Here is a 22,205-nt window from a genome sequence, read left to right as displayed (position 1 = left end):
GAGAAATTGGAACTCTTGTACATTGTTGGTGAGAATATAAAATGGGACAGCCACTGTGGAAAACAGTATGGCAATTCCTCAGAAAGTTAAAAACAGAATTACCATATGGATCCAGCAATTTCACTTCTGGTTATATACTCAAAAGAATTTAAAGTAGGGGCTCAAACAGATATTTGTACACTAATGTTCAGAGTGGCATTATTCACGATAACTGAAAGGTAGAAGCAACCCAAGGGTCCATCAGTGGATGAATAGATAAACAAAGTGTAGTCTATACATACAATGAAATATTATTATTCAGCCTTACAAAGGAATGAAATTGACACACACTACAGCGTGGATAAACCTTGAAGACATTGTGCTAAGTGAATGGTGTCTAGAGGGAGAATGGCAGTTGTCAGCGGGAAGGGGTAGTTCTGGAAATAAAGTATGGTGAGGGTTGCACAACAATGTGAAAATGTGAATGTAGTTAATGCCACAAAACTCTATACTTAAAAACAGGTAAATCATTAAAATGAAAAAAAAAAAAAAAAAAAGACTGGAAAGTGCTTTTCTTCCTTGTGTAAAGCTCCAGAACATTCCTTATTTGGAATGCTAGCTGCTGTTCTGTCCTCTGCATGTTGGTAGAATGGATACAACTTAGTTTTAGGCTCCAGGCCCAGCTCTTTGGATTATTAGCAAGTCATTTTATAATCTCTGATATGTGTCTAGAAAAAGGGCCCACATAATCCTTACCTCACAAGCGAGGATAAAATGGATATGTATGTGACTGAATTTCTATACAAATGTCAATTATTTTCAACTTTGGAAAAATAACAAAACAGACTTATTTTCCATCCACTGACGTAGCTGGGCTGTGTGTCATACAGACTGTGCCTCTGTAATGCGCTGCAGCTTCTTGGAGCTTAGGAGAGGTATAGTTAACACAAAAGGAGGTTTGGTCTTACACAGTACACTCACTGAAGAGGAATAAATGGGCTGAGAAGAAAGCCAGGCTGAATGATTTTCCTTTAGTCTTCACAGTTGTTAAAAAAAAAGAAAAGAAAGAAAAAACTTCAGCAATATAAAAGGGTATTAAGTAAAATTGCTATCTGCAAGAGATGACCTCTGCTAACCATTTTGCATCTGTCTTTGTATGTATAAATTTGTGCATGTTTTTGTGTAATTGTATCATACTATTCATATTCTTAATGCTACCTAAAACAAGGTTTGAAAAATTAGGACAAATTCATGGGTGATACTTTAGGGACACAAGGACATTTTGAGAGCTGTGTGCACCTAATGTATATCACACTAGGCTAAATGTTTTTGCAGACGTTATCTCACAACACACAACAAGCCTGGGAAATATTTGGTATTTTCTCCATTTTACAATAAAAAAATTAGGGTAGAGGAGTAGAATAACCAGGACACATAAATGGTGAAACCAAGATTTGAATCAGGTACTTTTATTCCAGGGCTTGCACTTCCTGTATCCTTCTATAGCACCATCTTTGCTGCCTCTCGAAGATGAAACCCCAAGCTCTGTATCTAATCCCATTGTGTTACTTGTTAAAAGAATGTTTTGAACAATTAATACAGTCACTAATACTTTATATTTTAGAAATTGTTCCATGTGAGTATAAACAGAGCTGCCTCATGCTTTTATTTATTTAGGCTGCGTTGTACATATATAAATAGTAAACTTTCTTGCATTTTTTTTATTGTGAAATATATACAACATAAAATTTACCATTTTAACCATTTTTAAGTGTACTTACTGTTCAGTAGTATTAATTACATTCATGTTGTGCAACCATCACCACATCCATCTTTAGAATTTTTCATTTTGCACAACAGAAACTACCCATTAAACTAATAACTCCCCATTCCTCTTTTCTCCAGCCCCTGGCCACTGCCGTTCTACTTTGTCTCTGATTTGAGTATTCCTCATGCAAGTGGAATCATACAATATTTGTCCTTTTGTGTCTGGCTTATTTTATTAAACAATAATTTTAACCAGACTTCTATTGATGGACATTTAAATTATTATTCTTTTGCTCTTCAAACAATTATCAGTTCCAGGAGCATTTGATCCAGAATTTCAGACTGCTTTCTCAGTCCTATGCTTGGCGGGCTTTTGAGGAAACCCAAAGCAAGTCCTTACCTCAGCTTTTCTGAGCAATAAAATAAGAAGAATGTTAAATAATTACTTTTGTTATAGTGTGTTGTAAGGGCTTGCTTAGTTTCTGCTTATAGCTTGGGACCCTTTGGGAAAGGGTACTCTTTAAGGATACAGGTTTTCTATAACTACAAAGCTGCTGCCACAATGTGATTATGGTACATTTTTTGATGAATTAGTGATTTTAGTGCAGAATGAAACCAACCCGAAAAACCAAAATCAGAGTATGTAGTTGTATTTTCTTGGGGTTCTCAGATGAGTTGAAGGTAAGCAATTGTTTGTGAGAAAACCAGGCTTAGAAGGCCTGGCCTCTGCTTGTCTTTGCCTGACACTGGCACTGAGAAGAAAGGGAAGGTCTAGCCTTCCCAAGAAGTCTCTGTGCTCCACCTCCGGTGCCCCAGAGAGGCTGGGGCTGGGCTCTCTCTCCTGAGGCTGACCCCATTCTCATACAACTGCCAGGCCCATGGGGCTGGCTTAAATGGTCTGAAATGATCCTAAATATTCTTCACTTGGATTATTTGCAGGTCACTCTCTCTCTGTGGAACTAAACAATAAATCTCTGCCTTTCTGAACTGATAAGGTGATTAAGGGAGACAACTGTAGAGCTTCTTTTGCGTCTGAACTGACTTTCCCTTGCTTCACCAGCCCTCCTTTGCTTTGTTGAGTCAGAGGCTTGGGCACAGCTGTTTGTTTAGCTCCCTCTGCTGGCTGAAAAGCAGCCTAACGGTTTCACATTATGGCTCAATTTGTACTGGCTGTTTTTCTGCCAACGCGTACTTGAAAAGTGCCGTCTTTGCATAGGGATCTTAATACCTTGCCTAAAGGAATGAGAAGTTGAGTGGGGTAAGGGGGTGTGTTTAGCTTACATCTTCTGATGCTAACCTTGAGGGCAAAGTCAAGAAGCAGGCCCCATCACAGCGATAATTTTTGCCTCAGTGATTCCAATCTCCCATGGACTTTGACTGTCATCATCATGTTCGTTACTAAGGACACATCATTTAAAATGATCCCAAGACATTTAACAAATAGCCATGAATTTTAAATTACTGAGTACTTGGCAAAATGAAATCATCCTATAAATGCCTAGAATGAACATCAAAGATTATTGCTGTCTGGGTGATGGGGGGAGACCTTAGGCTGAGAATGGTTATGAGTTGGACACAAACATATAGATATTCTGGTTTCTTTTTTTCTTCTTTTAGTAGAGACAAGGTCTCACTATGTTGCCCAGGCTGATCTCCAACTCCTGAGCTCAGGTGATCCTCCCACCTCGACCTTTGAAAGTGCTGAGATTACAGATCCTCCTACCTCGACCTCCCAAAGTGCTGGCATGAGACACTGGGCCTGGCAGATATTCTGTTTTTGTTTTCGTTGTTGTTGTTTGTTTTGAGATCAAGTCTTGCTCTTTCACCCAGGTTGGAGTGCCGTGGCACGATCTCTGCTCACTGCAACCTCTGCCTCCAGGGTTCAAGTGATTCTCCTGCCTCATGCTCCCCAGTAGCTGGGACTACAGGCGCACAATATTCTGCTTTTACTTAAGCTGCTTCAATTTAGGAGAGACTGTGCTGTGGGTCGTAGTGAGCCATGAGTATCCCAGCCCATCCTGCAGAGTCTTGTTTTCTTTTGTCTTTTTCTATCATGAACATTAAACGTAATCCAAAACTCTTTATTATGGAAATGTTCAGCTGGGCTCACGCCTGTAATCCCAGCACTTTGGGAGGCCAAGGCAGGCAGATCACTTGAAGTCAGGAGTTGGAGACCAACCTGGGCAACATGGTGAAACCCTGTCTTTTGAAAAAAATACAAAAATTAGCTGGGTGTCATGGTGCTCACCGGTAGTCCCAGCTACTCAGGAGCCGAGGCAGGATAATCAGTTGAACCTGGGAGGTGGAGGCTGCAGTGAGCTGAGATCGTGCCACTGCACTCCAGCCTGGGCGACAGAGTGAGACTCTCTCAAAAAAAAAAAATTTTGTTCAAGCATACACAAAAGTAGAATAGTATAGTGTATGTATCTACAGCAGTTTTCCATATTTTATTAATAATCTATCCCTCTACTTTTTTTTTCTGGAATGTTTATAGGAAATTCCAGACATACTCCATTTCACCCACCTCAGTATGCATCTCTAATTGATGAGGATTTTTTTCTTTTTTAACATAACCATAGTAGCATTAATAATACCTAAGAGATGTAACAATACTTCCTTAATATCATGAAATATTTAAACAAAGTAGAGAGATACCAATCGGATTTGACAAAATGTTGATAATTTGTTAAATTTACTTCCAATCTATCATTATTACTGGTAGAAGGATTTACTTATGATCTTTTGTTTTTAAGAGTTTATTTATTTTAGAGAAGTTTTCAGGTTCACAGCAAAATTAAGAGAAAGGTACGGAGGTTTTCCATGTTCCCCTTATTCCCACACCTGCATAGCCTCCCCCATTGTCAACATCTTCCACCAGAGTGGTAAATTTGTTAAAATTGATAAACATATACTGACACATCATAAACACCCAGAGTCCCAATGTTCAAAAAATGAAACTTAGGGTTCACTTTTGGTGTATATTCTATGGGTTTGGACAAATGTAATGACATGCATCCATCATTACAATATCATACAGAGGATTTTTACTGCCCTAAAAATCTTCTCTGCTCCATATATTCAACCCCTGCCTCCAAGCCCTGGCAATTACTGATCTTTTTGTTGTCTCCATGATTTTGTCTTTTCCAGAGTATCATAAAGTTGAAGTCATACAGTCTGTAGCCTTTTCAGTTTGGCTTTTTTCATTTTGTAATGTGTACTTAAGGTTTCTCCATGTCTTTTCACTGCTTGATATTTCATTTCTTTTTGTCACTGAATAAGTTTCTGTTGTCTGATTGTACCACAGTTGATTTATCCATTTACCTACTGAAGGACATCTTGGTTGCTTACAAGTTTTGGCAATTGTGAATAAAGCTGTCGTAAAATAAATCCTTGTACAGGTCTTTGTGTAGATAGTAAGTTTCAACTCCTCTGGTTAAATACCAAGGAGCATGATTGCTGGATTGCATGATAAGAGTACATTTAGTTTTGTATGAAACTGCCAAACTATCTTCAAAGGTGGCTGTACCATTTTGCAATCCCACCAGCAATGAATGAGATTGCCTGTTGTTCCACATCGTGACCCGCGTTTGGTGTCATCTAGGTTTTCTCCTACTATCTTCTAGGAGTTTTATAGTTTTGTGTTTTACATTTAGATTTATGATCAATCTTGAGTTAATTTTTATGAAGGGTGTAAAGTCTATCTAAATTCATTTTTATGCATGTGGATATTGAGATGTTTCAGCACCATTTGTTGAAAAGACCCTTTTTGCTCCATTGTTTTGTCTTTGCTCTGTGGTCAAAGATCAATTGATTATACCTATGTGGGTCTATTTTTGGCCTCTCTATTTTGTTCCATTGATCTATTTGTGTATTTGTTTGACAGTATTATACTGTCTTGATTACTGTATCTTTGTAGTAACCTGAAGTCAGGTAATGTCAGTCCTCCAACTTTGTTCTTCAAAATTGTGTTGACTGTTGTGGGCCTTTTGCCTCCCCTATAAATGTTAGAATCATTTTGTTGATATGCATAAAATGATTTGCTGAGAATTTAAGTGGGATTGCATTGAATCCATAGATGAAGTTGGGAAGAACTGATATCTTAAAAATATTGAGCCTTGGCCGGGCACAGTGGCCCAAGCTTGTAATCCCAGCATTTTGGGAGGCCTAGGTGGGCAGATCACCTGAGGTCAGGAGTTCGAGACCAGCCTGGCCAACATGGTGAAACCCTGTCTCTACTAAAAATACAAAATTAGCCGGGCGTGGTGGCATGTGCCTGTAATCCCAGCTACTCAGGAGGCTGAGGCAGGAGAAGTGCTTGAACCCAGAAGGCAGAAGCTGCAGTGAGCTGAGATTGCACCATTGCACTCCAGCCTGAGCAAAAAAAAAAAAAAAAAAGCAAAACTCCGTCTTAAAAAAAAAAAAAAAGGAATATCTGGCCATTTATTTAGTTCTTTGATTTTGTTCATCAGAGTTTTAAAATTTTTCTTATATATTATAAAACTTTGTTAAATTTATACCTAAATATTTTATATTTCAAATTCCACTTATTCATTGCTAGTATATAGGAAAGTGATGAACTTCTGTATATTAACCTTATATCTCCCAATCTTGCTAAAATCACTTCTGTATTTTTTTTAAAGAAACACTACAGATACACTTAAAAGCCTCTTTTACTATGTGTGTTTATCCATAAACAATATGAAGTATTGTTTTTGATATTTAAAAATACATGCTTAAATATTATCCCTTTCATATCCTTTTGAAACTTGCTTTTATTACCATTAGGTTTTCAATATTTATTCATGTTTGTATACATGTTTCTTGTTCATTTTAACTGCTGTATAATATTCCATTGTGTTTAGACTCCATCTATTTTATATTCCAGTGGAATTTATCCATTCCTGAATTGTTAGGTATTTATGTTGTATATAGGTTTTCTTTATATTATGACCAGTGCTTCAGTGAACTTTCTTGTACATTCCCTTGTGCCACTTTGTGAGAATCTGTCTACATTATAATGTACATTTCCCTGATAACATATAGAATTTGAGATCTATAAAATCTGTTTGGTATTTGGGTTTCCTTTTCTGAATGGTTATATTCTTTGCCGCTTTTCCTATTGGAGTTTTAAGAATTATTTGTAGAAATTCTTTGCATCTTCTAGATATTAAGCCATTACCAGTATCATGCGCTGCAAGAATTCTTATAAACTCAGGCAGTCCTGTCCTGGTCCTTCAGTTTACTCCACGGGCCAGTTTGCTGGAGTTAAGTCAGCTTCTGTTTTTACTCCTGGGGTCCCTTTATTCTTACTTAACAGTTGAGTTATGCTACTAAGGCGGACAATCCCTTCAACTGTCCATCAGAATGAATTTGCTTTGTCAGTTATGGTTCATTTTTTGTTCAATAAGGCAGTATAGAATAGTGGTTAAGAGTTGGGGCTACAGAGTCTTTACTGCTTGTGTTTGAATCTTAGCTCGATGACTTTATTATGTGATGTTGGCAAATTACTCTTTTGTACTTGGCTTTATCATCTATAAAACCAATGAGGGTAGAACCATTATGATGACCATTTTATGTTTGGTGAAACTGAGGCTAAGGGAGATTAGGTCAGAAACATGAGCAAGTAGAAAAAACATGTGTGCCTCTCTTTTAACTTTTTGCTTTCACTAGAGGCATGAGTATAGAGAAGTATTTATTTAACTTAAAAAAATATAGTAGCAGAAGCAGTGATAAGTCCCTGACTCACAGCCTCAGTGTTGGGAGAAAACCATAGGAGTGAAGACTATAGAGAACTGAAGTGTCCATACCTAAGTCTGTTTGTAGTGTGGAAAACCATTAGTTTCATTTTTCATGAAAATAAAGTGACAGAAACCCAAACCATGATTTTCATGACCTTAGCTTGATGTTTTACAGAGTGGTAAATTTGTAAGAAATACATAATTTTGATACCATCCTAGGCCAGAGAACTCATAGTTGAAATAGGCCTATCATAAAGAGAACACTGTGGGCCACACTTAGGGCATCAGTCTGGTATACAACTTGATTTGGACTGACAATGGAAGGAAGAAGAAACTCAAGAAACAAAGGAATTTGGCCAGGCGCGGTGTCTCAAGCCTGTAATCCCAGCACTTTGGGAGGCCGAGACGGGCGGATCACGAGGTCAGGAGATCGAGACCATCCTGGCTAACACAGTGAAACCCCATCTCTACTAAAAAAATACAAAAAACTAGCCAGGCGAGGTGGTGGGCGCCTGTAGTCCCAGCTACTCGGGAGGCTGAGGCAGGAGAATTTCTTTCTAGGAGAAGGAGAATAAGTAGAATAAGTATGATTTGGCTTCTGTATCTTCTTCTATTTTTTTATTATAAAAAGAAATCTGCTGTGGCAAAAAGTGAAGCAGTATAGGAAGGTATAAAGTAAAAATTAAAACATAAAAGTTTTCCAATAGTATATACCCAAATTAAAAGGAGGGATTCAAAAAGTTATTTGTACACTCGTGTTCATAGCAACATTATTCACAATAGCCAAAAGATGGAAATAACCCAAATGGTCATCGATGGATTAGTGGAGAAACAAAATATGCATACAAATATATATACGATAGAATACTATTCAGCCTTAGAAAGCAAAGAAATTCTGATACATGTCACAGCCTGGATGCACTTTGAAGACATTATGCTAAGGGAGTGAACCAGACCTAGGAGGAGAAATATTGTGTGATTCAACTTATATGAGGTTCCTAGAGTAGACAAATCCTTAGAGGCAGAAAGTAGAATAGTGACTACTTGCCCAGGTGCAGTGGTTCGCGCCTGTCATCCCAGCACTTTGGGAGGAACGAGGCGGGTGGATCACAAGGTCAGGAGTTTGAGAACAGCCTGGTCGGTCAACATAGTGAAACCCCTTCTCTATTAAAAATACAAAAAATTAGCTGGGCGTGGTGGCGGGCACCTGTAATCCCAGCTACTCGGGAGACTGAGGCAGGAGAATCACTTGAACCCAGGAGGTGGAGGTTGCAGTGAGCCAAGATTGCGCCACTGCACTCCGTATTCCAGCCTGGGCAACAGTGCGAGACTCCATCTCAAAAAAAAAGAAAAGAAAAGAAAAGAACAGAACAGTGACTACTAGGCGCTGGGAGGAGTTATTGTTTGTTGGGTATAGAGTTTCAGTTTGGGGTGATGAAAAAGTTCTGAAGGTGAATAATGGCAATGGCTGTACAACAGCACAAATGTACTTAAAGGCACTGAATTGTACACTTGAAAATGGGTAAAATGGTAAGTTACATGTATATATATTTTACCACCATAAAAAGTCTCCCAACACCAGCCTACCAGTTATAGTTGGCACTGTAAACAACTTCTTTTATAGCCATCTAGATAGGGCTATGCAAATACAAGCACAGATACAAGATTATAAGCATACTCTCAATGCTCATTCTTTGGAACACTCATTTATGTGCCAGGTATTTCCCAGTGAACAAAACTGACAAGGTTCCTGCTGTCATGGAGCTTTTAAAGATTTTGTTTTATACAAATGGATATTGATGTACATACTGTTTTATACCTCATTTTCCCCCTTAACAAGTATCTTTGGACATCTTTCTGCATTAGCTCTTGTATAGATCTAACAACTTAATGGCTTCATAGTATACCCTTGTATGGATGTGCTATCATTTGTGGCTGCATTTTTCATTGAATGGAGGAGGCGAAGAGGAGGTATAGAGCTTGCTATGGTTTGCTGCTGTTGTAAATTAAATTTTTATTAGGAAAATAGTATAGCCTTCTTATAAAAAGTGCAAGAAAAGTAAAAGTAAAAAGTAAAAGTGAGAAAAAAAAAAAACAACAACAACCCACCCAGACCCAAAGTTAAACAGAGTTAAGAGCTGTGCTGAGCCGTATTCTGTCTAGATCCTATTACTGTAAGAGTCAGGTGATTTCTTAGTTACCATTTGTATGATGTTCCACAGTCAATGAGATCACATTAAGAAGATTGCTTTGAAAACCATTATGCTAGAAATATTATGGAAGTCATCTCAGGTTCTATTAAACAAATAAAAAGGACTTCCATGAAGGGATTCTGGGTAGCAAATGAAGAAATATTTAAACAACTCTGGAAAGACAGGAACAGGGTGGCTTTAGGAGTCTCAATATCAGTGCTTATCCCTTTCATTTTCTATGTCTGCTTAAGATGCAGTTCCTGGGAGAAGATGAATGGCCTAGAAAACATGTACCTATTGATGGTGAAGTAGGGAGAGTTCTGGGTTTTTGTGCTCCATGTGAATCTTATGGAGTTGGGGAAGTGCAGTTTTGGAAAGGATGGGATTCGAGGCTGGCAAAACCATCTGTCAGCCTTGCGATGTCAGCTGTTATAACCACAGATTCTTACTTCCTTCTTAAGGAGGAGATGACCGCCGGGTTCTGCTATGGCACATGGAACAAGCCATCCACTCCAGGGTCAAGCCCATACAGCTGAAAGGAGAGCACCATTCCAACATTTTTTGCCTGGCTTTCAACAGTGGGAACACTAAAGTGTTCTCTGGAGGTAAAAAGGAAGATTCTACCTTGGGAACGTCACTGTGGTTGGGATTTTAGAGAAGAGAGTGTGAAAATAACTCCTTATTTTTCTTCCTGTATTTCACTGAGCTGTGGAATTACTGGTTTCTCATAGCTTGTCTTTTCTGCATTACAGCAGTCTATTAGGATAGTATGTGTCTTTTCTCTCTCTCTCTTTTTTTTTTCTTTTCTTCACCTGTCTTTTTCTTTATTTCTCTCTGGCAGAAAACTTTTCACATTGCCATCTGGTACACAGAAACCCACACAGACACACACACACACACACACACATATTTGAAACAATACTTAACCTTTCTATATGTGGCATACTCTGATTTTGTTTTTTATTCTATTCTATTTCATTTTTAAAGATTATGCTGGCCATAACTCAAATGGATGTCATAACCCACAGATGGCTTCTGTTTGAAAAGTGTTGTGTTAGGTACAATTGAAATGGCTGGTGCTCACACCAACCTCTTGGTGATGGCTTCCATCAGCCATACTCCTTCTCACCCCCACATTTCTAGTTCTGACCTCTTTTCTAAGCTGCAGATTTTCCCACTGAATATCTACCTGTGTTCCAAAAGCAACTTAAATACAATAGCTCTAAAACCAAGATCATTAGTCCTCCCTTGAGGGAAAATTTCTTCTTGTCTGCTGGATTTTCTTTCTCAGTTATTACCATTCACCCAATTATATAAGCTATTAAGTTTAAGAAATTGCTGACAATTAACCATTTTCAACTTAAAAAAGTAGCAGTTTCACATGGTTCATTCTACCTATGATCTTGGAGTCATCCTCAAACCTGTCTTTCTTACATTTCCACATCTAGTCTGTCACCAAATCCTGTCGGGTCTATCTTGAAAGCCTCTCATATTCATCCTTTAGTTTGGCCTGTTTTTTTGCAATGGCTTTCTGTGATTTCTGTTACCACTGTCCATCCTCCTTTGAATTCATTTCATATACAAGTTTACTTTTAAAAATAAAGACTGGACCATGTGAACCATTGAGTCTACAGTGCCTAAAAAATAAAGTCTAAACCCACATCTGTCTGGCCTGACCTCCCTTCCCTGAGTTATATACTCTAGCCCATCAAACTATTTGTCATTTGAAGAATGCACTGCACGGTACTATTTTGTCCTATGCCTTTTGTTCATGGTGTTCTTCCACCTTAATTGTCCAGTCCCCACCAATTCCCCTAAGCCTTTCATTGGTAGGAGTTTTGAGTTATTTGAGTTTCTCTTCAAATATCTCCTTCTCCATGTACTTTCACCCTGCTTATGAAGGAAATAATTGACCCCATAGCTAGATCATATTGCTACAAAGCAAACCCTCTTGTTGCTATTAGTTGTTTGTCCAATTGGACTGTGAGTTCTCAAGGACAGAGTAGAATCTTATTCTTTTTATATACCCAGGACCTAGCACTGTGCCTGATATCTAGAAGGCATTAGTATGGGTTTACTGATTTCATTGGTTTGCACCCACAATAGAATTTACAGCCAGGCCTTTGTTTAAGATGCCCTGGGCCATATCTTTACTGCTACTTTTGCTTTCTATTTAAGTGACTGTTGGTTGTGCATTTTAGCATAGAGTGGGGCTTTTTTTATGTTTTGTCTTTTTATATTCAGGTTTTAATTTTTTTGCTATACAAACCATTTGAAGGCAGGACTACACATATCATGAATATAATTTATATCCTTTGACAGAATAAGGAGAAATACAAGATTAAAACTTTCACATCATTTGGAATCACAGTCATCAAGTTTTAATGCTGTGAAAGATGATGTGGCTAGGTATGGTGGCTCACACTTGTAATAATCCCAGCACTTTGAAAGGCCAAGGCAGGAGGACTGCTTGAATCCAGGAGTTTGAGACCAGCCTGGGCAACATAGTTAGACCCAAACATGTTAGATCTCTACAAAAAAAAATTTTTTTTTTTAAATTAGCCAAGCATAGTGACACATGCCTGTAGTTCCAGCTACTAGGGAGGCTGAAGTGGGAAGATTGCTTGAGCACAGGAGGTCAAGACTGCAGTGAACCATGATTGCACCACTGCACTCCAGCCTGGGCAACAGAGCAAGATCCTGTCTCAAAAGAAAGAAAAAAATTTTTAAAAGAGCATGAGGATAGAAATATTAGCAAACATTTATTGGGGGCTTATTAAGCGCTCAGCCCTATTCTGAATGCTTTTACAGTTGTACTCTTACGCTCACAATTACTCTGTGATGTTATTATCACTATTCTGTAGGTTACAAAGCTGGGTCATAGAAATGTTAAAGATTTTATTGCAGGTCTCATAATTAGTGAGTGTTCTGCTGAAAAAAAAAAAAAGCTAGTGAATTAATTTGCCAATGATCATTTAGTGTTTTCCTTGATGGCCACAGTTTTGTTTTGTGGTGTTTCCCCAACATTTTTTTTTTTTTTTTTTTTTTTTGAGACAGTCTCTCTCTCTTGCCCAGGCTGGAGTGCGATCATAGCTCACTGCAGCCTTGAACTCCTGGCCTCAAGCGATTTCCCCCACCTCAGCCTCCCTAGTAGCTGGGACTTCAAGGGTGTGCCACCACCTGGCTAATTTTTTAATTTTTATTTTCATAGTGATAGGGTCTAGCTATGTTGCCCAGGCTGTAGCCACAGTTGTTTTTTTTACATCATCCACTGGATAATACATGTTGGGAACTGTTACTATGTTATACTTGGCTGCTATTATTTTTTAAAAATTCTCTGTAAGAGTGTCCTATCCTTCTTAAATGATTTCTATAAATCTTTTTTCTAGCTAACACTTCTAATTTGTATTAGCATTGGCTTTGTTCATATTTTTTCCCTGAAAACTTAATAATACTAAATTGTAATGTGGACAGGGACCACCTTGCAGGAATGATCAAATGTCTGCTTTTTTCTTTTGCAGGAAATGATGAGCAAGTTATCCTCCATGATGTTGAAAGGTAAATAGATTGGTGGTATGTGAAGGTGATTGACTTTGTTTTTCATATATGAAGAGGCAAATATTTCTTTAGACTAAAATTGGATTTTGTTTTTTGAAGAAAACAGCGTGAAACCAGCTGTTCTTTTCTAAAATATATTCCTACAATAGTTTGAAATAAAGTTTTGATTTAAAAAGGAAAAAGGGATTTGAAAGTTGGCATGAAAGTATACGTTTTAGATGAAAATTTAAAACAAGAGTTTAGAAGAGAAGGAACCATAATATTTAAGAACAGTAATAGCTAATATTGATTGAGTTCTTACTATGTGCCAGACACCATTGTAAATGCTTCGTACATATTAATTTGTTTAATCCTCACACTTACTTTCTAAGGAGATACTATTGTGATCTCCATTCTAGATGAGGAAACGGAGGCACAGACATGTTAGATAACAGAAGGTCAAGTGACGAGAACCTGAACTTAGGCTACCTGGCGTCAGAGCCATGCTCTTCATCAGATTGCTAGGGGACCCCTCTTCCACCCTGTTGGCATCAGACTTGGCTGCTCTAAAGCTTTCCCTTGCTCTTTGAAAATCAAGTACAGGCCGGGCGCTATGGCTCACGCCTGTAATCCCAGCACTTTGGGAGGCTGAGGCAGGCGGATCACAAGATCAGGAGATCGAGACAATCCTGGCTAACATGGTGAAACCCCGTCTCTACTAAAAATACAAAAAAAAAAAAAAATTAGCCGGGTGTGGTGGTGGGCGCCTATAGTCACAGGTACTTGGGAGGCTGAGGCAGAGAATGGCATGAACCTGGGAGGCGGAGCTTGCAGTAAGCCGAGATTGCGCCACTGCACTCCACATTGGGTGACAGAGCAAGACTCCATCTCAAAAAAAAAAAAAAAAAGGAAAATCAAGTACGACCTCCAAATCTGTACACAAGCAGAAGAATTCTGTAATAAATGAAAATACTAAACTCAGCTATTGAGTCACTTTTAAATATGCTTATTTAACACAAAAATTATAAAATCTCTAAAAAGACTCCTTAATAGTACCTTTTCTTAAACCTGAAAGTTGACTACCTACCTTTCAGGAAATATAATATTTTTCAGGTTTAGCTGGGTTGACTTTCTCCTAGAAATGGAGAAGATGGCACCCTCGGTACTGAAGTGCTGGGACTCTGCACTATGCTTGTGTGTATGTGTGTGCCTCTGTCTTGCTCTCTATCTCCCAGCAGTGAGACATTGGACGTGTTTGCTCATGAAGATGCGGTATATGGCTTGTCTGTGAGCCCAGTGAATGACAACATTTTTGCCAGTTCCTCAGATGATGGCCGGGTTCTCATTTGGGACATCCGGGAATCTCCCCATGGAGGTAGGGTCACTATGCAAAAGACTGTTGGACTGTGTTGAGCAGTTTGGTGTCAGATTCATTGAAGATCCAATTTATGACCTCAGTATCTATGTGCAAGTGATGTCAAGGGAAAGGAAATGTGAAACACTCACATGGGGGCATAAGAGGTCTTTGGAGGCCTTATCCTCCACCTAAGTACTCAGGAGTGAGGCACCTTTGCCAGTCCTTCTCTACCCTCCTGTGGCTCTCCACAGACCCTTGTACCTTGCTGTTTAGTGCCCCAAGGAGCAGAAGTTGTGGTGCTGACATGGAACTATGCTTGATTATTTACAGAGAATGGGGGTGTTATCCGCTTTCCTGCATCCTAGTTTCAGGCTTGTTATTTTGTTGAACCACAGAATCTCAAATTACCTGTGTATAGGATCTTAAAATGATGGCAAGTAAACTCTATTTAAAGGGGATTGTCTGTGTGAGTGCCTCCTCTGAATGGCCCTTTGACTCTGATGTGTAAAATGAAGAAGTTGCTTTGTTGACTTTCTCTGAAGTTCTTCAGGAAATGCATCTTCTCAGCTCATTTCCTACGGAGAGATTTCTGTAATTCTACCTGTCTTCAGAAGACCCCTTCCTCTAGTACCAGCCTTAGTGCCACTGCCATACTCACCCTGTCCTTTAGTGCAGATTGTAATGATCACAGCTGTGTACCTAAATTTACTATCCTGCCTGCTTTGTCTGGCAGGATCTGGGTCTTTTAATTTTTTTATATTCTAAACATTTTACATTCTGGGCCGTGCTCATTATTTAGGTTCAGGCTATAAGAGAAGCTTGTTTTTAGGGTTGGGTAGGTAAGGTAGCAGGAAGTAGCAGCTGTGGTCAAGTCACTGTGGGCTTGGTAGGTGAAATTCTCCTTAGTCTGAACTGCCTGATGGCGGAGATGACTGAGTGCTTTACCTGCTCAAAGACCTGTGAAGTACTGCATATGGAGGTCATAGACTGAGAAGTGCTTTGTTTGTATTACTCTAACAGGTCCCATAGGAGTATATCCTGCTAGGTAACTAAGTGGTTTCTTCTTCACTTGGAACCTGCTACTTTTTGTAAAATGATGCAGGGTTTCTAGGTGAAGTTGATTACAGACTGGCTAGATGTTAGGGAGCATTGTGAAGCAGAAGAGAAAAACCACACCATTATTTCACCATGTCTTAATTTTGTCGTGTTTTGTTTTATCTTCATCAAATCTGTGTGCAGTTTAAAAACCTTTAATTTCTAAAACTAATACAATTGGATTAAAAGCATAAGAATCCTACCAGTAATTGGTTGTGAATTTTTTCAGCTCCTGCGGAATTCAGTTTTACTTACTGTAAAATGGTTTGTTTTCCCATTTTTAGTAACCATTTCTGTTTTGTCTCAAGATCTGATAGCTACTATATATATTTCTGGGTGTTATAGCTTAAAATGTGGTTAAATGTGTTTACCTTGCTATGTATAGGACTCATGGGGACCTCGTGAGTAGGGGTGACTGGTGAAATTATGTACTGTTTTGGGGCACCAGTGGTTATTAAAGAGTGCTCCGACCTGCATTCACATTTCTGCTTATCTGCCTGCCAGTGGCCCAAAGGTACCTGGAATGAACTGGTTGTAATTTTTCTTTCCACAGAACCCTTCTGCCTGGCAAACTATCCATCAGCCTTTCATAGTGTCATGTTTAACCCTGTGGAGCCCAGGTTGTTGGCCACAGCCAATTCAAAGGAAGGAGTGGGACTCTGGGACATTCGCAAACCTCAGAGGTGAGTCCCCTTTATTCATAAGGTGTTAAAACTTTCCCCTGCCTCATTTCTCAGGTAATGTGACCAGCCAGTAAGTGTTGTAAGGACCTCTTTGGCAGTTATCTCTGCTGGGCGTTTCTTAAGATAAATAGTGTGTCTCAAGCCAGGAGAGCCTGTTTCCAAGGAATAGACAGTGAAAAATCCATACTCCTTGCTGAGGAGGAATCATAAACAGTAATCTGGACTGTAGACAGGGTCAGTTTTAGGCAATTATCTGAAGTAGTCAGAGCATCCCTTTAATATTGCCTTCTCTCTTCAGGCCCAGTGTTCCCCAGATGCATAGGAGCTCTTGGTGTGGGGTGGGTGGAGGGGAGGAGGTGGAGGTGGAGATTTGCCAAACTTGTTGCTGCTGAGCCAGAGGTTCTTAAGCCTAGGTTGGAGGGGATCCCTAAGAGGGCTTAAAAAATAATGGAACTGCCAAAATTATATGAAAATTATATATTATATTTTCAAATAAGTGCATTTTCTGTTTATCAAAAGGACTAATGACCTTTATAGTGACAACAACAAAAGGTTGAGAGCCATTGCACTGTGGTGTTCACAACCTCATGTGTTCCTCCACATGGCACTATGAAAAGAGCATACTTAAGACAATCCTGAATGATGGCATGAATCACTAATAGGGGAATCTCAGGCATCATTAAAGGATGTGGGAATGGGGGTGAGTAGCAGGCTCTTTTATGTTCCTTAAGTCCCATGGGGGAGGGACTACTTTTTATGGCACCTGTACATAAAGCTGGCCATGCTTTATTTAAAAACTTCCATGCATTGCTAGCTAGCTCCTCTGGAAATTCTGCATAGATGTAATTTCCCACTTCGTAAAGCAGTGTTGCAAAAGAGTATCATGGAAACTAAGTGATGTTATAATTTATTTCATGGGCCTCAGATGAAAGGAATAGTTAAGTACAGAAGATTATCTTCCTTGATGATTTTTACTCCTAGCTGATTCTCTCCATGGGGCAGTAAGAGATGGTTGGAACTATTGTGGCAGATACGTGTAGCCTGGAGGGTTGTCCCTGGCATTGAGCAGGGCTCCCTAAGCTTCCTGAGGGCAACAGAGATTTCTCCTGCCCCCTCTTGCATAGGCACCTGGCTCTTGCTTTTACAGTCTATTGAAATGTGTGTAGTGGCAGGACCCCTAATGTGCTTTTGCACTGTGTACTTTAGGAGGCTTGCTGTCTGCCAAGAAGACAATTGCATTTAGCTGCAGTGTTCTCTACTACTTCAGGCTCTTTAGGAACAACTGTTGTACCTCATCCATATTACGAAAGGCAGGATTTGGACGAACTGCGCCAGCCTTCTCCCAACCTACTATCTCCCCTACTTAAAATTGCAGTGAATAGCTGGCAACTGGAGTAGGGCACTGAGCTATTCATCTCCAGTGGAAAGCTTGAGTAATTCATGGTGTCTGCAGTGTCTTGAGAGAGGAGGAGTGTGTGGATATTTTAATTCTCCCAATTCTCTCCCATTCTCTTCCACCAGTTTCTTACTGTGCATTATATGGGCCCTCCTCTGCTTTCCACTTGTCTCCTCACTAATAAATATAGTTTCTTTCTTGTTAAAAGAATTGTAAGTGATGATGATTATTTTATTTTTACAGTGACATTTATTGGTTTGGGGTTTTTATGCAGAAAAAAATAAAAACAAAATCATCTCCAGATTATCCCTGACACTTGTATGTTTTTAAAATGTTTGTCTGTCAGTACAGTTCTACTCCTTTCTAGTGTCTGTAGTCATTCCAGAGGTAACTACAGTAAACAGTTTATCTTTCCAGAACTTAATATAATATGTATACTACTATGCATATGCATCCTTTAAAAAATTTGAGACAGAAGGAAGCATGTAGTAATACTCACTGTTCTCGATTTCTTTTTTAAATTAATATGTTTTGGAGCCTTTTTTCATACCAATACTAACAGATCTAGCCCCTTCTTTTAATGCCTATATGGCATTCAATTTATATGATGTACCCAACAACCAGGAGGACTTCTTGTTTCCAGTTTTTGGTCATTATAAACAATGTTACATTTAACCTGGTTGTATGTCTATCTTGGCCTACTTTTGCAAAAATATCTGTACGGACTTGCTGCATCAAAGGATGCATGTTTTTAAATTTTTGATAAAAACTGTCAACTTGTAGCGCCACCACCAAAGGCTGCACTGACTTACAAATCTACCAGCTGTGTATGAGATTGCATGCGTCTCCAGACCTTCACCAACACTTGAACTACTGCTAGTATTATGGGGGAAAATGATACCTTGTTTTGAGTTCTTCAATTATGGGTAAGGTTTTATAGTTTCTTTGATAACCTACAGTTTTCAGAGTCCATGTGGGAGAAAAGTTGCCTAGTAAGGCTAATTGGCAATCGTGACTAATTTCTTTTTGGAATAAAAGAAGGAGCATAGTGCCATGGGGACTAGGATGTTATTGCATTTATTTCAACTCTTCTAAGGTTCTACAAGGTTTTATGGGTGTCAGGCAGAAAAGGGGCATGAAATATCTTTGGAACTCTTCTTAACTTTGCATCCACTGGAGTTTGGGGATGAAATTACAGATCTTTTCTGTTAGAATTCCTCCAGTACAAGTTGGTCTGGGGGAAGAGAGCGCCCTTTTTCTTTTCCATGTAGGATTAGTTATGCTGAGTTGCAATAGATGATTTGTCTCTTGAGCACTACTGCCTAGAAACGCCAACCTAGATTTTGGGGCAACTCTGTATCTGTTGGGAGGACAAGCCTGGAACATGATAGAATTTTTCAGGGATACTTCAAGTGTAGGGAGAGATTTTAAGGAATTTGTGAATCTCTTACAACTGCAGGTAAAATTGTGTGGCTTATGTATCTGAGTGAACACACGTCATATTTTCTCTAGGGATGGTAGAAAGCTTTTACCAAGTTCTCATAGAGACCCTTGACTCCAAAAGGGTAAGATTGCTTGGTGTTCTCATTACCCTAGATTTTAAACCTGTTGTGGTTCCTTATCAGGATTTTAGATGACTTCTAGCTTGTAATTGCATGGGCATGTGGGTGAATCAGGGCCTGCTGTCCTAGAAACAGATAATCTCCTTGGAGCAGTGATGAGGGTCTCACCCTGAACACCTTCTCCTTCCTGGCTTAACCTATGTATTAGTCAACGTTTGAATGATTTCCCTGGCTTACCCCAAGCCTACACTATACCTCTCCACTTGGTAGCCTGAAGGTATAGGAGCAGAGTCACTTTTGTCCCACTGCTGCCCTGAAATAAGCTGATTAGAGGGCTGGCTGGCAGGAAAAAAAAAAAGTCAGCTCTAAAGAAGACTTTAATTATAATATGATCTGACTTCCTCATTGTACAGATTAAGAATAAGAAACTAGCCCAGTGAGGTAAGGGGAGGCAGAAGAGCTGCCTTTAGTATAGGAAGAATAGGCTCTGAAGCCATACTTCCTGGGTACAAATCCAGGTAGTACACCTTTATAGGCATGTGATCTTGAATAAGTTACTTCACCACTTGGTGTCTCATAATAATAACTAATAACTAACATTTATTAAGCATTACTTGCCCTCTGGGTATTGACCATCATATGAATAATTACCTTATTTAATCCTTACGATAACCCTATGAGGTAGCTTCTATTATTTTATGATAAGAAAATCAAGGCACAGAGAGGTGAAATAACTTGTATGTTATATTTGTGTGTGTGTGTGTGTGTGTGTGTGTGTGTGTGTGTGCATATCATCCTTCCCCTTTCCCCTGTTTTTCTTTTTCTTTTTTTAGTTTTTATTTTTAGAGACAGGATCTCACTGTGTTGCCCAGGCCTCAGGCTCCCAAGTAGCTGGGATTATAGGCATGAGCCACCACATCCAATTCCCTCTCTTACTAAATCAGATAGGGTCCCTGTACATTCTAGTTTTCTTTCATCCATGCCTCCTTACAATAGAACTTTTTCAGAATTCCTCTCAAATTTTTCCAATACCGACCTGTCATATTCTGAAGTCTGAGTCCTTTAGACTTTCTGTCCCTGAAAGTTAAACCTTATTTCACTGTCTCATGGCCCAGAACCTGTTCAAACTTCTTACCTTTTATAACCCTGGAAATCTGTATATACTAGTTATTTTGCTGCAACACTTTAGATCAGAGGTTGTAAACTAGCTGCCTGTAGGCCAAATTCAACCCATAGAGATATTTTGGTCTACCTGATATGCTAGAATTTGAAAAATTATAAAGTAAAATTGCAGTTTCTTACATCTCTTGAAAAAGACGAAAGATGTGCTCTCGTTGGGCCTTTATTCTCATACGGCAAAAGTCAGCCAAAGCCTCTGTGATGTTCGTTCAGGGTCCCACCACATCTTGATGTCTTAATACTGGTGTGTCCCTCATTTACATCACTTGCCTGGCCCTGTAGACATTGGAGTTGGAAAGTTCTGCTTTAGGGATTTTAGTGGTGATGAGTGGGCACTGGGGAGGAGAGGCTTGAGTGTAAGTGACTGGATAAGAGAACATTTCACACTTGCAAGTGTACATTGCATGTTTTGTCAAGGTTTCATTTATTTCATTTAGATGATTTCTGCTGTTTTTTTCACAACCAACCTCCTTTCTTACTGCCAGTGTTGCATTTATATCTATCTTGGGCTGTTGCAGTGCCTCTGAACAGTTTTCAGAACTGAGATCTTCTAATGTCTAGAGAATTCAGGAAAAGCAAAAGTTTCCCCTGCTCTCACTCTGTCGTCCTTTTCATTGCCTGTTTTAGCTGTCTGCTTACTCACCACCTCTCTCCCTTCTAATCTCTTTAGTTTCTGCCAGGAACTGTTAGTTCTATGATAGATAACAGTGTCTTGCTTTGACAAGGATAATAAAGAGAGTGGTTTTTTTTCCCACTCAATAATAAAACTGGGGCAAGCCAAGAATCCCTATGAAGACTTGCCTTATAAGATGGTGTTTTCACTTGTGTAAATGACGCATCTGAAAATGGGCAATGAACGCAAGTTTCTACTATCAGAGGAGATTGCTTTTAGGTCCTCTCTGGGTTTGGGGACCTCTCAGTTAAACGTCTGTTTTTGGGGGCCTGTGACAATCCTACTTCTATAGAGACCACATTAAATGAAACTCTGCCTTCTGAACAAGCCAGACAATCTCTACCACATTGCATTTGAGGGTTGCTCATACCATTATAGGAAAATAAAGCCCAGGGGCTTAATGTCAAAGACTGGAAAAGGCACTCATGTGCTGATGTATGTTGAAACTTCAATGAATGAGACTGCCCTGAATTTAGCCTCCTTCTTTCAGAATGCAAGGCAATCAGGGTAGACAAAGATTTCTTAAATTTCTTAAAACCTCTGAAGCACTATGCATCAAAGAAAAAATTGACACATTGGATTTCATTAAAATTAAGAGCTTTTGCTCAGCAGACACCACTTTTTTTTTTTTTTTTGAGACAGAGTCTTGGTCTGTTGCCTAGGCTGGAGTGCAGTGGAATGATCATGGCTACAGCAGCGTTGACCTCCAAGGCTCAAGCAGTCTTCCTGCTTCAGCCTCCCAAGTAGCTGAGACCACAGGCTCATGCTATCATGCCTGGCTAATTTTAAAATGTTTTTGGTAGAGACAGGGTCTCTTTGTGTTACCCAGGCTGGTCTCGATCTCCTGGGTGCAAGCAATCCTCCTGTCTCATCCTACCAAAGTGCTAGCATTACAGGTGTGAGCCACCACACCTGGCCAAAGACACCATTAAGTAAGTAAAAAGGGCGGGGCACAGTGGCTCACGCCTGTAATCCCAGTACTTTGGGAGGCCGAGGCAGGTGGATCACGAGGTCAGGAGTTTGAGACCAGCATGGCCAACATGGTGA

The 22,205-nt window shown here is 39.4% G+C and overlaps 1 protein-coding gene across 5 annotated transcripts in view; it reads left to right on the top strand.

Annotated features, from left to right (window-relative positions):
* DCAF5 (DDB1 and CUL4 associated factor 5) overlaps positions 1-22,205 on the top strand; it is a 108,980-nt gene that overhangs the window by 23,282 nt on the left and 63,493 nt on the right. For 4 of the 5 annotated variants that reach the window (XM_025391603.1, XM_025391605.1, XM_025391606.1 and 1 more), the window contains exons 2-5: positions 10,138-10,281; positions 13,198-13,234; positions 14,449-14,588; positions 16,219-16,348. In XM_025391603.1, the coding sequence (XP_025247388.1) occupies positions 10,138-10,281; positions 13,198-13,234; positions 14,449-14,588; positions 16,219-16,348 (451 nt within the window). The remainder of the gene's footprint in view (positions 1-10,137; positions 10,282-13,197; positions 13,235-14,448; positions 14,589-16,218; positions 16,349-22,205) is intronic. The other variant, XM_025391604.1, reaches the window with a different exon arrangement.

Source organism: Theropithecus gelada, chromosome 7b (assembly GCF_003255815.1).
Source record: "Theropithecus gelada isolate Dixy chromosome 7b, Tgel_1.0, whole genome shotgun sequence".
NCBI classification, from domain to species: domain Eukaryota; kingdom Metazoa; phylum Chordata; class Mammalia; order Primates; family Cercopithecidae; genus Theropithecus; species Theropithecus gelada.
The sequence above is the reverse complement of the archived record's forward strand: the minus strand, read 5'-3'. Positions and strand labels throughout refer to the sequence as shown.